Consider the following 17883-nt stretch of genomic DNA (forward strand, 5'->3'; position numbering starts at 1 on the left):
GGTAGCGGTGGTGGTGGTGGCTGTGGTGGTTGTGGCTGTGGTGGTTGTGGCTGTGGTGGTAGCGGTGGTGGTGTGGCTGTGGTGGTAGTATCAGAAATCTGTCCTTTATTTGCTTTTGGTTTTTATTTTTCTTGGCTTACTTTATACATCTTATTTTTCACTAAGTATGGCAACCAGAAGTTCCTAAGCTTAGAGTCTACAAAATTCATCCTCTTTCTTTGTATCAGCGAAAGGGGAGAGATTGGTTTTCATTGATAGATCTTATATTCGCCCTTGATTCTAGAGCTATAGCTGTGTACACAGAACATGCTGATTTTATGCTTTTGCAGACAGGATAAATGGACATCCTGAAGTGCAGATTCATGCCACAGTGCCAAACTATGCTTAGTATTGATCTTTGGCAGAGTAACAGAAACTATGGCAATGTATTCCTATACAAATGTCTCTTACATTCAGAGCAGCTGGCACTTTCTCTGTCTTACCAAATAAATATCCATTATAAATGTTGAAGGCAACATATGGATATTGCTTGGTAAAAAATTATGTTTGTAGTACTGTTTCTTAACTAGGTTAGTTGGAGTCAGTGACTTAATCCTTTGTAAACCTCTGTTAAAGATTTCTGCAAAGTGTATCCTTTATTCCTTTCCTATGTGGCACTTTCTGTGCTGTTCAGTAAAAGAGGGAACAAAGTTCTTTGTTAAGAGACAGATACTCAGATATGGACATAGAGCCTTAGGCAAGCAAAATTTCATACAAACAGGGACTATAGAAGAAACAGGGAGAACAAAGCAGAGAATTCAAATCTGGGCTCATTCTTGGTCAAATGGCACCAAGAAGAAGTAGCTTATTGATTTTGAGGTAATAAGACATCCATACATTATTGGTGACTTGGGGTTCAGTATTAGTGCATTCAGGCTGTCTACATTGTGGTGCCTCATGTGAAGAATCTTTAATACATTACATTTATGCATCTTGGAGTCTTATGTGAGGATCATGTAAGGCTGTGTGAGGAACTTACATGCATTGGTGAAGCGTTTTGGAGCACCAAGGATGAGGGGAGAATAGCTTGAACTCTTATGAGCATATTGGGAAGATCCTAGAGACATAGACAGATACTCACCCAAGACAGACACAAAGACAGATTCACAACACAGCATTCATGCAGGCACAGATCCAGACTCATATAGCAGACAGATAGAGAACAGTGGAAGACATGGAGGAACAAGGGAGAGGGATCAAATCTGGGTTCCCTCTTGGTCAAATGATACCATGAGAAGAATTTTATTGATTTCTGTCCTTAATACAGAATTGACACGTTATTGGTGAGTTAGAGTTTATTACTAATGCACACAAACTGATCACAATAAACAACTATAATATTGTGTGAGAATAGTACATGTCATACCTTATATGCATACATGTATATGTATATGTATCAATATGTGTATTTGTATGTATAAATATATATATACATGTATATTTAAGATTTTTAAGAATACATACATACACACATACATAAAACGTCTTTGGGAACTGTGAAGTTCACACATCTTTAATAATATTAAATCAATTCACTGCAAAGAGCCAGCAAATATTTTCTGTATCGCATTCTCATTTTTTACTGTGGTTTTCTTCATGGAGAAGAGGTTGATTACAAAAGGTAAATGAAGATATATGTAGTTTGTAAGAATTTTAGGTCCCCAGAAATGATGTTTGTTATGTAATTTATACTAACAGTTTGCAAAAGGGAACTCTCCCCTTACCAATTTGAGAGTTGAGTCATATCCTGTGACTCTGAAGCAATGGGTGGTATTTAAACCTCACTGGTCCCTCCCACTTTCACTCCAAGTCTCTGCAGTTCAGAGCAGTAAGGGCTCAGTGCTCAGAGGCTGTTGCTCTCTCCTGGAGGTGAGCAGACACTGACGCTGTGTTCTGCGAAGAAGCCAAGTCTGGAGACACAGCTCTGCACAGGGTGAAAGATGATTCGCTCATTTCTCCAGCACTATGATAGATAGCTACAGGCTGAAAAGTTTCTGCAATTTACCAGTCGTTTGTCATAAGGTAAGTGCAAGGTTTGGATTTACTATTTGGGTTGTGGCAGCTTTAAATGCATGTAGCAGTTTCAGGATTGTGCCTCAGAAAATGCCCTCTCCCTCAGTACTGATTTATTTATGAGTCTGATGTTTGTATTTGGGACTTAGAATGCATTCCACCTATGAAAGACCTAACTGAAGAGATCAGTATTCTCTTGGAACTTGTTTATGAAGAAAGGCAATATGTTGAGAGACTGTGTTAGCTTTATATCACTTTAGATTGATTTTAAGAATTAGTAATTTCAGGATATCAGTTTGGGAGTCTTTTTTTCATTTTGTTATCATATGGTTTCTATTAAAGGTTATATCAAATTAATAATTAAATAAATAAAGGTTTGCATTCTTTCCTAAATGATTATGGTTCTTTACTGGCATAAGAAGGTCTCAGTAACTGAAAGTTAAATGTGAAAGGGTAGCAAAAGGCTCTTGTCCTGTTGTGTGTGGGCTTGGACCTGAGTCAGAGGCTATGGACTTAGGAACTTCATGTGGCGCTGTTTTAAAATGTATGTGAGCTTGTTTACCACAGCCTACCTTCTCGGCTGCTGTGAGACAATCACGGTACAGGTTGGTGCATAGAGAAATCTGCGCAGAAAATGACTGGTAGCTTTGTTTGCTAATTTGTTTAAGCTAAGAGGTTGGGATTAAAGCTAACTGATTCAAGAAACTGACATCAGATGTAGAATTCAGGGCGGGTGTCTTGTGTCATTTAACTTCAGATGCTCATATTTAAAGCCGTTAACTTCACTTGACATGGAAGAAGTAGCTAATTTGATTTTGAGAGCTCTAGCTATAAATTTGTAAGATAGTAATGAGTTGAGTTCTTAATGTACTAATGACAGTTGGTATTATAAAATACTTTTTCCTAATTGACTCACGTCATGCTTAGGAATGCTTCATTTCTTCTCAAATCTATATACACAGTATAAAACTGCTAGATTCTAACTAAAACATAGAGATTACTCTTCACTAGAAATATAGTCAATAATTAATATTTTTGCAAAAGTCAAATGGTTACTGAGTTGATGGAAGGAAAATGGGTTTCCTCTTTAGAGAATGAATTAAATTTATTTTAACTTCCAAGCATATTTGAAGGAGTACTCTGTACTTGAGAACAAAAGCTCTATTAGAAAATGGTACCACTATGAGAGCATTCGAGACCTTAAGTAGTTAAAAAGAAAAAAAAGAAGCAAAGACCCCACATATTCTCAAATCCTGATACATGTAATAAATAGGATATTTTGGTGCTAGAGTATACATTATACTCTGATTTTTTAATCTGGGCAAGGAGGGAGATATTCTGGTTTATCAAACACTATTCCGGAGGCAATTCAAATAAAGGGGTATAACAAAATATACTGTATTTAAGCAAAAGAATGTCTAATTAATTGTGCTTTGCCTTGTTTCTGAGTTCTTATTCTGGATTACAGTGGCCAAACAAACTCTTGGCGAGAATGGAAACTCAGTCTGCTGTGATGTTATCAGTTGCACAGTTTATACTATGTTATTTCCAGCAGTGTTTAACAGATCGTGCGATTGCCTGATGTGGCTGACCACAGAGGGAGGCATGGCGGTTCCCCTAGTTCTTTCTTGTGCCCCACTCTTTGGCTGTTTTCCTGGTTCCCTTCCTCTACAGAGTGGTGGGCTGGTGGTACGAACAGCACACACAAGTAAGATAATATTTCATTTCTCACTCCACATGCTGATTTAGTTGAAGAAATGGGTGAAAAAAAAATATGGGTAAAACGAGCCTGAAATAGCCTGCAGGGTCCAGGCGTGAGGAAGCCCTTAGGTCTCTGAAATAAACAGTCTTTGCATTTCTAAGGGGTTGTTTCTGTGTTTTACTAAGGCAGAGGATTTTGAGATGTCAAAGATAGTCAGCACTTTACTTAAAATTCAGTATGTTTCTTTTTAGGAATTGAGGTCTCATTTCTTTCCAATTTGTAAATTAATTTTTCTTGTTAATATCCAAATTATATAAAATGTTTTACAAAGTTAAGCTTTAGGAAATAAAGAGCCCCCAATTATAAGTCCCAGTGGCTTTTCAAGTTTCAAATAACATAAGGCAAGTCATTCTCAAAAAAATGTTTATTGAGTGGCAATTAAGTGTTTTCAACTAAAAATCAATATATACTTTGTTTCTCCTGGAAACTAAGTCATTAGATGCAAAGCATATTTTCCTTCTCTTATTTTTTCTTTTAATAAGATCTTAAGATATTCTTAATAAAGAACCAAAGCATAGGGAAAAAAATTACAGCCTGATCCTTCTGATTTCTGAAAATTATATCCTTATAGATGATACATTAGATTCTAGTGTCTCTACTGAATCCTGTTGAAGGACAAAGGCAGCATATGTGATATAAAACATAAGTAACAATCTCCTCCATATTACCCTAAAAATTCTAGTTGTGATCACATGGAGCTGCTTAAGTACACTCACATACCATCACCAGAGAGATGTGCAGTCATATGCTTGGGAAGGAACTTTGACATCTCAAGTTTTATTTCAGAAAGTGGAGGTTAGTGTTAGTGAGGGTGAAGAAGGAGCCTCGTTTCATCCAGTAAGGGTCTGAGCAAAGGTGTAAAGCTGTGTTTTTCTGTCTGTCTGATAAACAAGAAACAGAGGAAGACAGCGCGTGTCTCCTCTGCACACAGTTGTGCTGGACTGCCATGCTTTGCTGAGTTTAGTTGCAGTTTAGCTACTGTCTCACTATGGAGCCCAGGCTGGCCTTGAACTTGGAGTCTTCTTATCTCACCCTGCCAAGGGCTATTAAGCTCAGCTTTTTAAAGTGAAAATAATAGCAAATAATAATGAGGATTGTGATTATGATGATGATGATGATAATATTCTCGAAACCCTGTTGACCATGCTTTTAAGAAGCCGTTCTTCACAGGGTTTCAGAGAGCTCAGTCCCCTCTCTACATTCAAGCTTCATATACTGAGGACTCTTGGATTGGTCTTACAAGGCCTAGGTCTATGGGATAGTCATCAAAGCTCATTATTTCTTAGTGATTTCCACAGTACAAGTATTCCAATATTCAGTCCATGAAAATAAACGTGCTTAACCAGTGTTACTATGTGTTTTAGCTTTTAAAATTGTGGCTGATGCAGTAGGCTGTTTGCTGCCCTTGTTGAAAATGGCTACAAAAAGATATTTTCTCCAAAGTCTTGCCTTTTGAAAAAAGAGACAAAGAATACTCCCAATAATAAATGAGTGAATGAATGAATGAATGAATGAGTGAGTGAGTGAATAAATAAATAAACCAATAAACTTCCAACCACTTCTGTTAGAATGGATGTGCATAGTTTATATTTATGGATCTCTACTCTTATTAAGGTCAATGGCAAGAGGAAAATGTGGCTTTCATAATTATAGAAGTTAGTGTCATCACTGTACCAATGAGTACAAGAGACTTTTAATAAAAGAAAATTTAGCTCTAAAAGTCTATTGATAAGATTAGAAAGCATTTCCTTAAGAATTTTCTTTAAAGATTATTTCATGTTTCTGAGAATTCAAAACATAAAGACCATTTATTTTCATAGAAAATGTAAGTTACTGAAAAGTGTGAGTTACCCTCATGGACAGGCCAGCAAAGTTACAGATGCAGCAGGTGGATAGAATTAATTGTGATGCTAGCATATGAATATAGCCCAGCAGTGCTCTGCAACCAAGTTCACATTTGCATTGATTTAAACTTCTATGTGGAAAAAACAGCTATGTGGCTAGGAGATGAGGGAAAACAAATGCCATGAGGTAAGAACCTTTGTTTGGGATCTGAGGAAGGAGACCTCGAACAGAAGAGGACAGAAGACAGAAAGGAGTCAGTATTTGTTTGCAAGGTTGACACCTCTTGTTTTTCAGATAACAATGAATATATATAAAATGTGTGTGTATAGTTTTACTTTTTCAGTTTACATCCTGCCCGCTCCCCTCCTGGTCACCACCTCCCACAGTCCTTCTCCCATTTCTCCTCCCCTTCACCTCTGAGTGGATAGGGCCCACCAGGTATCCCCCTACCCTGGCACATCAAGTCTCTGTGTGGCCAGGCACAGACAAAGCAGCCCAGATAGAAGAACGTATCCCATGGACACACAACAGCTTTGGGGAACGTCCCAAGTCCTTATATTTTTAAAATTTATTTTCTCACACTTATTGACTATAGGTGATTACCAAATATTGATTAGTAATCCAGTGAATTCCAAGGTCAGTGAAGCAGTTTGATCCTAATGGAAGGGTTCACAGACGTTTCTGTTATGAGAATCAAGCATTGCATTGAATGTGCATTTGCTATAAGCCCAAATAAATTCTGGAGGTCCCCTGCTGAGCTTTAATCCCATCTTAATTTAGTAGAGATACACAAATTAGGCATTGGTGTCCCTTTGCTTGAATCATTACAGTAGTGGGAAGGCATTAGTAATAGTTATCCATGGCATTTTATAGGGCACTGAACATAGCCAGGCAAACTCTAAATCCTTTGATTTACAAGCATTTCTTTTCAAGGTGATGATGAGGACGATCATGATGAAGCCTTTTTATTAGTTGTTCAGTTTATTCTTATAACTGCCGTATAATCATGGGCACTACTATAATTTTACTCCCTTTTTACAGCTGGGAAAGGTGAAGTGTATACAAACTGAGTCACTTGTCCCCTAACACCATACAAAAGATGAAACTGAGTTTGGGTAGTCCGAATTCAGAGCAAGACGGCAGCCCACCTGTCTGGATGTCAGTGATTTGAGTTGAGTGCTAGAAAATGATACAGAGATGCAAAGGGAATAAAGAAGGCTAGTCCATCTCATTATGCTTGTGATGTGCACACCTTCCTTCTAAGTGGTAGGGCATCATAGGCAGGACTAGGCTGAAGTTGTTTGGGAAGTCCTGTAAGATGTGGTTAGCACTGGTGCAAATATGCTAGGAAGTAGCAAAAGGAATCCATTCTTCTGAGTGATATGAAAATCTTTTTTGTTGTTGTGTTTTTAGGTGGGGATTGGCAGAAACCATGGTATATGTTTAAGTCACCTGATAAGCTTGCTTTGGGCTTTGAGGGAAAATCTCTGTTGTGTCTACATTTGTGCACATACTCCTGGTCCTTTCAGTGAATGCTGGAGTGGCATTGTCCAGGGCCTTTTTGCAGCTCTGTCTTTTTATCTGTATGGCACCGAAAGTACAAACCATGGTTTAAAGTATTAGAAATCCCTACAAACAAAATCAGTTTGAGGAATAATATTAAAAATCATTTTCAGTGACTGGCAAAAACATATTTGTTTCAAAATCTGAGAGCACAAGCCTCCCTGCTTACAAACATCTCACTAGAGTGCTCAAATTTACTTGGCACAACAGAACACTTTCCAAAATGATGGTGGTGACTTGGGGCTAGAGCCAGGAAATTGTGCAGGTTTCAGAGGGAGAGTATTAAAAGAATTATTGCTTCAAGTTTTCCGAGGGATAGGGGAGAACAAATTTTTTTCCTGTAAAAATATTTGACCAAGCACAACTAAATAAGTTCAAGTGTAGACAATGGAGACAACTCTATTGGGAAAATTGCATATTTGGCATTCAACCAAGCAAACATTATAAACAAAAAGAAAAAAATCATCTCAACCAGCATGTAACCAGTGGATGGGTTTTCTTTTCCTTGGTTATAAACAAAACATCAGACAGTTACTTTGGGAAGACATTCCCATTCCCTTCTGTGGTGTGTAAGTACTTTATAATATGGAAGTGCATTTGTTTCCTGTGGCTTGCTGTTCTCTGGAAGTGATTTCTCTATCTTAGAAACAGTGTGTTCCTTTCACTTGAATAAAATCCTATTGTGTATATTCATCACATTTTCATCATCCATTTGTTTGTTGATGGAAATCCAGACTGCTTCTTAGCCTTTATGACTGTTGTGAGAGTCAATAGGGATATGTAGGGCTCTCTTCATGGTGTAGGACATGGGTTTCTGGGGCATGTATCCTACCATGGTATAGCTGAGTCATATGGTTGTTTCTATCTTTAGCTTGTTCAGACCCCTTCATGCTGATTTCCATAGTGAATACATCAGTTTTCAACTCCACCAGCAGTGGCTGATTCTTCCTCTTCCCCCATATCCTCACTCTTGTTTGCTTTGGGGGGGGGGTTAGTCATTCTGACTAGGGAGATATGGAATCTCAAAGTGGCTTCAATTTGTATTTCCCTGATGGCTAAATATGCTGAACATGTCTTAAAATATTTGGTGTTCATCTATGTTTCTTTGGAGACTAGTCTGTTCAGTTTATTAGCCCATTTATTAATCGAAAGAATAGGGCAATGTTCAACTCTTGCAGTTCTTGTATATGTTCTAGATATTTTGTTTAGAACTGAAAAGTAGCTCAAACTCAGGAAGATTGATAGGTTTTGTCATATGCAGAAGATCTTAGAATTTTTTTATCTTAGATTTTTTAACTTCTATGTGCAGCTATTACATGTGGGTGTTAGTCTAGCATAGATCATGAAACTAGAAAGGGAACCATGAGATACACAAGAGGGGAGCAGGAGTAAAAACAAGCTGATAGAAGCCATGTAGCACAGAGGCAGCAGGGAAGCTGCTGGGAGGAAGGGACCAGCAGGAACAGAGCAAAAGGACAGAGTGGAGAAGGAAGAGCAACAGACACAAGGTATGAAAATGCCAGAGTGAAACTTATTGCTTCCTGAGGTAAGTACAAAAAGCTAATAAAAGCAAAATTCTGAAGAAAGAAGAGAGGATAGAAGGAAAGAAGGACAGGAGGTTTTAATCGAAGGCAGGCACCTTCACTAATCAGGTAGTCCCTCTCAAAAATTTCCTTGCTACTTTTCTCATTTCACATTTCTCATACTGTGTCCATTATTTTTGCCCAATTTTGTAGAAGGTTACAAAATATTTTTGACTGCAGTTTTATGCACAAAAATAAGAAGAAAGTTAATAGCAGCTATGCTAGCATATGCCTGTAATAATAGCACATGCGAGATGACACAGAAGGGCTAGTTTGAGGCCATCTCAGGATACATTGTGAGTTCAAGGCCAGGCTAGGCTACATGAAGCCTTGTTCCAAAATTTAAAAATAAAACAAAATAAGAAGGAGAAGAAAAAGAGGAGGACATTAATGAAGGAAAAACATAAATCCAAGTATCAGTTTTATATTAAAATAATCCATAACAAAGTGGTTCCACATATTAAACCAGTCATAAAATTTCCATAATATTTTACTTGACCTGAATAGGTGAGCAATGCACAAAATTTTGAATTAAAAACTTAAAAGTGCCTTGGAGAAAAGCTAGCCATGTTTTCTCATTTTGCGAGTGAAGATAATTTTGCTGCAGGCCAGTCAAATGAGTTTCTTAAGGCTGTGCATCCAGCTTCCCACAGCACAGCTGAACACAGCCAGCTCCCCAGAGCACAGCAGAACACAGCCAATTCCCCAGAGCACAGCTGAACACAGGGTTCTCAGCTGCACCTTGGGATTGCTTTGCCCTGTCAATCATGAAGACCAGCATCATCTAATTTAGCATTTAAGTGGTGCTAAAAAAAGTTTCACTTTTTACTACAGTCCTAATTGTCCACACCTTGCAGCAACTTCCTTTTAACCAATACATAATTATTTTGTGTTTTTTTTTCTGGGGTCGGGGGGTGATAGAAAAGAATATATATTTTTAAAAGATTTACTTGCTTTATTTTTATGTGTAGGAGTGTTTTTGTTTGCACCATTCTGCCTGCTACCTGCAAAAGCCAGAACAGGACACCAGATCCTCTGTAACTAGAGTTTCAGAGGGTTGTACAGTGCTGAGATGTGGGTGCTAGGAATAGAATCTGGGTCTTTTGCAAGAGCAACAAGTGAGGCATCTCTCCAGCTCTGGGAAAAATATGTGTCAAGTTCCAGATAGAAATACTTTCTCATTGGCTTATTTACTTAGTACTATGGACACATTTTTCATCAAAAGAGTTCATGTTTAACTAATCTCTTATATTAAAGACTTGTTATACTTTCTTACCTCTTCCAAATCTTCATATCCTAAAAATCAATGTGCATTCAAACCAACAGAAAAGTTTATCAATGCTAAAGTTCTGTTAGTAAACAATACATAGTCAACCCTTCAAGTCACCTCAAGAAATGAGTGGCAGCCATGGCTAAGCGATGCCCTGTAGTAATCAACCACAGTTATGGAGAAAGTGGCAAAGCTTCATCAGCCACCAGCACTGCTGTGACTCTGCCTCCACCCAGGCTGCAGCACTTCAGGGAACAAGTCCTCTATGGTTCTGGGTGGACCTTGACAAGGTATTCCTTATAGGGCAATTCTTCAGCTTGTATCATTGTACAAGTTACCCTGTGAGTCTTGTTCAGACTTCATGTGCTCAGGCCTGTGCCTCTGGGATTCGGATCCACTGGGCTGTGAGTAGAGATCAAGGATACGCATTTTCAGGAAAGCACTCATGGTATACACTTTGTTATCCTGTGGCCCAGCACATAGCCCTGACGTTTTCTCATTAACTTGGGGAAAGCATTTGAGGGTGAGGGTAGCCATTTGGGAAGATATGAATAGAGAAAGATTTCTACAGGAGGCCTCACAAAGCACTGCTTGCCGTAGATGTGTTCAGCCATGTTTCTACTCAGCAACCGTAGTAAGAATTATGTATATATGGCAGAGGTGCGGAAGGAGGGAGGAAGGGGGGAGAGGGCAGAAAAGGAGAAACGATATGCAGCTTTGCCTGAATGCCCTGAGCCTCAATGTCAATCAGCATCAATCAAAGTTAAGCCTTGGGTCCGGATGAAGTGAAAACAAATGCCTGAGGGAACTGAGGTTGTACTGACAAGGAATAGCTTTGTCATGTTTCTAGGGGTGGGAGTGCTTTAGAGAGAATTAACATGGTCTTTCTGAAAATGAGAATCCGCTGTAGAGGACGTCTAGACTGGTGGGAAAAAGCTGTGTGTAACCCCTCAGAGTGGGGTTAATAGGAAGAGAAATCCATGTGGCATGGGCATTAGTACAGTTCACATTCTCAACTAGAAGAACTGGGCTTAAGTCCAGACATACCTGGGATGTCTGGGATGTAACTAAATGTCAGATGCCCTGGGTGGCTCTCCAGTGCAACAGGAAAAAAAAAAAAAGAGTAGTTCCAATCTTTTAGTTCACACATAGTATGTGACCTTGAGTAATGTCATTTTGCTGTGTTGTTTGTTTTGTTTGTTTGTTTTATATTAGCTTTCTCTACCCAAAGTAAGACTGCAGATCCTCTCTATAGAATAAAGAGCAGGATCTGTTCTCAGTATCTGTACTCAACACTTTGCTCATGATCATAATTCAAGCACAGGCTAGTCTAGCAGTCTGTGGTGCCATCAATTCATGTTAGACAGTCAGGAAATGAAAAAAGCTTGCAGTATGCAGGCAAAGTCTGACAGAACAGAGTGATTTGCTGGAATCTTGCTTACAAGATTCTGTTTGTATTTCCTGGATCTTCTGTAATTGCTTTCCTGAGTGTTTATCTAGCTAAGGTTAGTAGAGTAGGACATGGTGTCCTGCAGAACTAGAACTGACAGGATGCTGCTTAATCCTGCTTTTGCTAGGGAGTAGGAACAGCTTGGATGGTTTACTCCTGGATGGGAGGAAGGATGAGTCCAGAAGTAAAGCATCAATCTGCTGATTGATCTGTCAGTAAACACACACACACACACACACACACAGAGGAGAGAGAGAGAGACAGAGACAGAGATAGAGGTAGAGGCAGAGAGACACAGAGAGAGACACACAGAGAGAGAGAGAACTATGAGTGGCTTCATATTAACATCTCTAGGATTTATTGACATTTCTCTAGTTTTCTAACATGTGAATTATAGAAAAGGGTACAAATAGCAAATAGAAAGACTTTTGACCTTATCAGTTCCTCAGGAGCCCAGCAGAGAAGTAAAATATACGACCTCACTGCTGCGATTGCTAGATTTTAATAAAACTCTAGTCAGTGTTATGGCTTATTTAAGAAAAGCTCATTTGCATGGTCATGGTGACATCATTCTGCCATCCTGGCTTTTAGAAATACTAGTTGGTATTGGCCACATTTCCAGAGAGCAAAGCTCTTGTCCACAATGCCTTTGCCTCACATGCACACTCCCTTTTCAGCCCTTCCCCTCCTCGTATTCAAGGGTGCAGAAATGTTTACACAAGAGCTTATGGGCTAGAACATATGAGGCCACAGGTAGGACCCAGAATGGACATACTACATCCTCAAAACTAACAAAATGTAAGGTAGACTGAGTGACACTGTAATGGTCAGAAAATTGCTGAGATAAGACCCCAGACTCAGATGGTATGCAAAGACAAAGAGAGGTTGTTCTGCAACAAGAACCAGCTTGCAGGGTAAACCATTCTTTGAAATGGCCTCCTTGCAGGGATCTTTAGAAGGATTAGGTAATCTAAAATTTCATTGGTGGGTGCTAAGGTGTCACAGGTGGTCAGTCATCTGCATTCCTATGTCATGAATGTTTAAGCATAGGATGAGATAGGGCTGCCCGGTACAGATGGCCCATTCTGAGATAAGGTATTTCCCCATTTTTGTGGTTATCCCCAGGCTGTTCTTTGGGGGAGGGTTTTATGATCTTGTTCTGGATTTTATGGTCTGTCCCTGGAGTTGAGGTCTTATAGCCTAGTCTCTGGGATTTATGGTCTGTTCCTGGAACTGGTGGTGCTTTATGGCCTTTTTTTTTTTTTTTCTCAAAACAGGCCTGGTCCTTAAATGGAGAAAAATGAGGTTTATGTTGTTCTTTCAACACAGGACAAAGTAGAAGACAATCCAGGGTATGATAGAGAAGTTAGTGGTCTGCTTCAGAGAAGTCTTCTATAAGAAAGCACCTTTAAGCTGAGACCAGAAATATGTAGAGTTAATTTTGGTTTACCCCTTATTTGGGAATTAGTTAAAAAAAAAAGTTAATGAAATGGATGTGACATATCTAGCACAGTGCCTAGCACAGAAGGTGCAGTGACTGGGGTTGTTAGCCTGTGAGACTGCAGCTCACAGGCTGCAGGTACTGCCTCTGGCTCTGCCTTGGTGAGGTGTAGGTTCAGCTGAGGTTAGCTGAGGACCACCGTGGCTCTCCATCTTTCTGGTTGGCTCTGTGCATGGATTTCTGCTCCATTCAGTAATTAAATTCTCCACAGAGATGCATACCTTGTCCCTCTCCTCTCCTGTGTTCTAGTCCCCCTTTGTTTGGCTCTGGTTCCCTGCTTCCACTGGGAGTGTATACATTCATCTGGAATTCCAACCCAACAGGCTTTCTCTTGTACATGACATTCCTGTCTCCCCAGTGATGGGTCAGACTCTGCTTTGTTCCTTCCCTGGGCATCTTAACTAGTCAGGCCTTGCTCATGCAGTCCCCAGCTAGAATCAAAATGAGTTTTCTCTGCTAAGGCTTTGCAGTTCCTGCTTCTTTATTTTCTCCTCCCATCTCAAACTAGTTTTATTTACTTGCTTGCTTGCTTTTTGTTTTTGTTTGGTTTTGTTTTTGTTTTTGAGATAAAATCATATGTAGTCTAGAATGGACTAGAATACACTGTGCTGCCTAACTAGCCTCTCCTGTAACATCACTCCTTCCTCAGAACACCACTCATGAGTGCTGGGATGGAAGGGATACATCACAACACTCATCTTTGTGGTTCCTGCTTGCATGATCACTGGAAGAGTGGTGGAGTTAATACCAGATGATTTCTCAAACCATACTCCAGCTCTGCCAACTTAGCCCTGTCACCAGTCCTCTTACCTCTGCTGACTGCCTTGTGGGCAGTAGATGAGATTACAGTTTCTTGCTCCCTGGTGGAGCAGGTGTTTCTGCCAAGCCACCACTGGTCAGTGGTGCTTGGGTAGCAGGAAGCAGGGAAGCTGTGCTTGTCTTCTAGTATAGCCCATTCCTCCTGGAGTGTGAAGCAGGATGTAGTGCCTTATAACAAAACAGTAGCAGAGCAGAGGAGGCTGAAGACTGTAGCCTCTCGGGCCCTGCCTGAATCCTTTGCCAGGGAGATGGGTAAAGTACCTCTACAGGGTACTTTGGTGTGGGTGCGAAGAGGGCGTACTCCACCATAGGTAATGGAATCTTCCTCTCTGCTCTGTAGTTTCTAAGATTTGGGGTATCCAAGCTTCTGGGAGCTCTGAGGGGAAAGATGATACATTACTTGTTTTGTTGCTGGGACAAAATTCCTAACAGGGAGCAACTGAAGGAAGAAAAGGGCTGTGTCTGTGTTAGGGTGACTGGATATGATGAAACACCATGACTAAACCAACCTGGGAGGAAAGGGTTTATTTGGCTTACAACTCCACATTGCTGTTTGTCAGCAAAAGAAGCCAGGACAGGAACTCACACAGGGCAGAAACCTGGAGGCAGGAGCTGATGCAGAAGCCATGGTGAGGAGCCGGCCACACTGTGTTCACAGTGCAGAAACATAAAGCGATGAACACTGGTGTTTGACTCACTTTCTCCATTGTTCCCATTCTGCTACCCCATCCTGTGGGATCCTGACACGCCCATTCAGGATGCCTCTTCCCTTCTCCAGCGAAGTCTCTGTAAATGCCTTCGCAGATGTGCCCAGGGCTATGCATCTCAGATGATTCCAAATCGAGTCAATTGGAAAGTGAATATTAAATATCACAGATGGTTACCTGCTTCTCTCTTGGAAACACCATAAACAGTGAGGGGTCACAGAGCAGGGCTTCTAGAAGAGCACACTTTGGGAAAGGTACCTTTATTGATCAGCATGCTTTCAGATTTTAGACACACAACCAACAAAATCATAGCTCCTTCCTTGCAGCCGTGTCACCTGGCCCTCGTTACCAGAGTTTGGGGAGTTCCACTGTTTTATTTTAGCAGTTGTATTCTCAAATGCTGCATTGACAATGAAAGCTAATTGTAAATTGTTTATTATACTTAATACATGCAGTATGAGTGACTTTTGTCATCGAAGACCTCATAAGCCACTGAAAGATGAAATCTTTTTCACGTTAGGAATGGATAAGAGTGCTCACACTAGCTAGATTGAAGTTTACCTTCTGAGTAGTTTCTTTTTGGGTTTCCATTTGCTGACCTACTGAGAAGCTGACAGAGTTCTTGCTACTGTATTGTTACCCACTATCACCTCCTACTGGCTTTCTGAGCAGTCATGGTGGGTGAGGACAAAAATAGGGCACATCTGTGAGAAAATAGGTGACTGCACAAAAGACAAGCACATTACTTCTGCTGTCAAAATTAGCAGTGGAAATGAAGATTGAGAACATCTGCTTTAATTATGCCTGTAGCACAGGCTGTTCTGTTGTTTCAAGATTTCTGTCAGAAAAAGAGAGAAGAGATACCTGGTAGTCTATCACTAGCTTCCCCTGGAGCTAACTCTAACTTGATTTTATTTATATAAAAAAAGCTGTGGTTGATACTAAGTAATGTTTTAAGTGCAAATAGCCAGTGAAGTGTTTACTGTCACATGGAAAAACAGTCAAATGCAGTAAACAGAAATGATTACGAAAATGTGCTAGCACAATGCTTAATTAAAAGACCCAGTAGAAATGCAAACAGACACTAAGAGAGCTTCTGTCAAGAGCAAAGGCGATAGCATAGAACACAGGCAGTTGGAAGAGATTTACCAAGGGTCTCAGAGTGTTTGATGCTACAGAACATTAACCCTTAAGACCCCAAGGGCTTTTTACCTCTGCCATGTGTCAATGAGAAGATTGGAGATTAGACTTTCCGGTTATTCTAAAACTATTAAAAACTATTAATAAGAGGAAAGAAAGTAGTGCTTTTAAAAGTTGGATTGAACTAAGGTGCTTCTTGTCAGTTTTTGTTATATGTTATGTTATATGGTGATGTGCCATCACGGGAGACCCCAGAATTATAGGCAAATAAAAAATAAATAAATAAAGCTTTTTCTAATCAAATGTTAAGGAATAGAGGCCTAGAGAGACTGGTCAGTTGTAAGAGCACCGGCCGCTGTTGCAGGGGACCTGAGTTCAGTTCCAGCACTCACATCATCACTCATAGCCACCTGTAACGCCAGTTCCTGGGAACTGACCCCCTGACCTCCTGGGGCACCAGACACATGCATGGTACACATGCAGGCAAAACACTCATACACATACAACTAAATAACTAAGTCTTTAAAAAGTAAAAAAAATACATAAAATATATTTTATACATTAATAAACAAATGTCAGTTAATAAATACAATGAATATATTCTATACAACAATTTTAACGAATTATGATACTTAAATTTGTTTTGGATTTGCCATAGAATCAATCCGTTAATTAGACCAATATTTATAACATTGTATTTTGTTTCGATCTTTGCTTTCTTCATGACTTGTGAATCATATTGAACTGAAGTCATGGAAGTGGGTTGTGTTTCTCAAAACCAAAGCGAAATGTTTTAATGTTTTATTATAAAATATGGTATCCATTTACGGCTTTTAGCATTGTTGAGTTCTCCTCTGTTCTTATCTCACCATGTTTCTGTGATATTAATGATAATAATCTTTTTGAAGTTTTAATTAACTTATGATTATCTTGTGTGTGTAATGTGTGTGTATGTGATGTCTGTGTGTGATATGTGTATGCAATGCTTATTTGGTATATCTGTGATGTATATATGTGTGTGTAAGAGAGATGTGTATATATGATATCTGCATGTGATATGTGTGTATATGAGGTGGGTGTGATGTGGGCATGTATTTTGTATGTGTGATGTGTGTGTGTGCAATATACATTGATGTGTCTCAGTGATATGTGTTTGTTGTGTGTGCATGCCTTTGTGAAGTGTGTCTATGTGATGTGTGGGTAATGTATCTGTTTGATTGTGTGTATGTGTGTGTTTTATGTATGAAATACATTTAACATGTGTGTGCTGTGTGCTTGATGTGTATGGGAGCACACGTGCATACCATGATGTACATGTGCAGATTCAGAGGACGGCTTTCGGCAGTTAGTTCTTTTTGCTTTTCTTGTTGAGGCAAGCCTCTCTCATTTCTGCTGCTCTGTGTACTTCAGGATAGTTGGCCCATGAACATCTGGGAAGTCTTTTACCGCCATCTAAGACTTCACTGTAGAAGTGTCAGGATTACAGATGCAAGCCCAACATCTGGCTTTCTGTGCATTCTGGAGATTGAACTCGTCATTAGGCCTGTGCGGCAAGTGCTTTTACCCACCGAGCCACCTCTCCAGCTTGTCAGTGACAATTTTAGTTCATTGGGCTTGTCATTTTCAGCTATATTTCTGTGTATGCAGAGAGTGTGTGTATATGTGTGTGTGTGTACATGCTCATGTATATGTACATGTTTGTGTGTATATGTGTGTGTACATGCTCATGTATATGTACATGTTTGTGTATATTTATGTTCACAGCGAGACAAAAATACCACCCCAGCCATCATTCTTTCTTAGGCTTCTACTTTGGGTTTTTTTTTCTTGCTCAGACTTCATTTCTATTTTTTTATCGAAAAAATTAATACAATATATTCTGATGATAATTTCCCCTCCCCAAGCTCTTCCCTAACTTCCCACTCACCGAACTGCATTCCCATTCTCTCTCTCTTTCTCTCTCTCTCTCTCTCTCTCTCTTTCTCTCTCTCTCTAACAACAAAGTATCTTGTTCTGTGAGAGAGACTCTAACTGCAACTTAGGATTCCATGATTCATCTCAGGTATCTGACTGTGAGATCCAGGGATTCACCAGTCTCTCCTACCCCAATTCTGGGATTGCAAGCATGTATCAATGAGCCAGGCTTGTTATGAGGTTCTGGGATCACACTTCAGCCCTCATGCTTGGTACA

The 17883-nt window shown here is 39.7% G+C and overlaps 1 protein-coding gene across 5 annotated transcripts in view; it reads left to right on the top strand.

Moving 5' to 3' along the window:
* The window catches only part of Mctp1 (multiple C2 and transmembrane domain containing 1), a 586378-nt gene that overhangs the window by 189899 nt on the left and 378596 nt on the right, over positions 1-17883 (top strand). The window contains exon 1 of one of the 5 annotated variants that reach the window (XM_031359936.1): positions 1846-2061. The exons of the other annotated variants lie outside the window; for them this stretch is intronic. Within the exon in view, the coding sequence (XP_031215796.1) occupies positions 2005-2061 (57 nt within the window). The 5' untranslated portion in view covers positions 1846-2004. Of the gene's footprint in view, positions 1-1845; positions 2062-17883 lie in introns of those variants that run through there. 5 annotated transcript variants of the gene reach the window in all.

The sequence above is a fragment of the Mastomys coucha genome, unplaced genomic scaffold (genome assembly GCF_008632895.1).
Source record: "Mastomys coucha isolate ucsf_1 unplaced genomic scaffold, UCSF_Mcou_1 pScaffold8, whole genome shotgun sequence".
Lineage (NCBI taxonomy): Eukaryota > Metazoa > Chordata > Mammalia > Rodentia > Muridae > Mastomys > Mastomys coucha.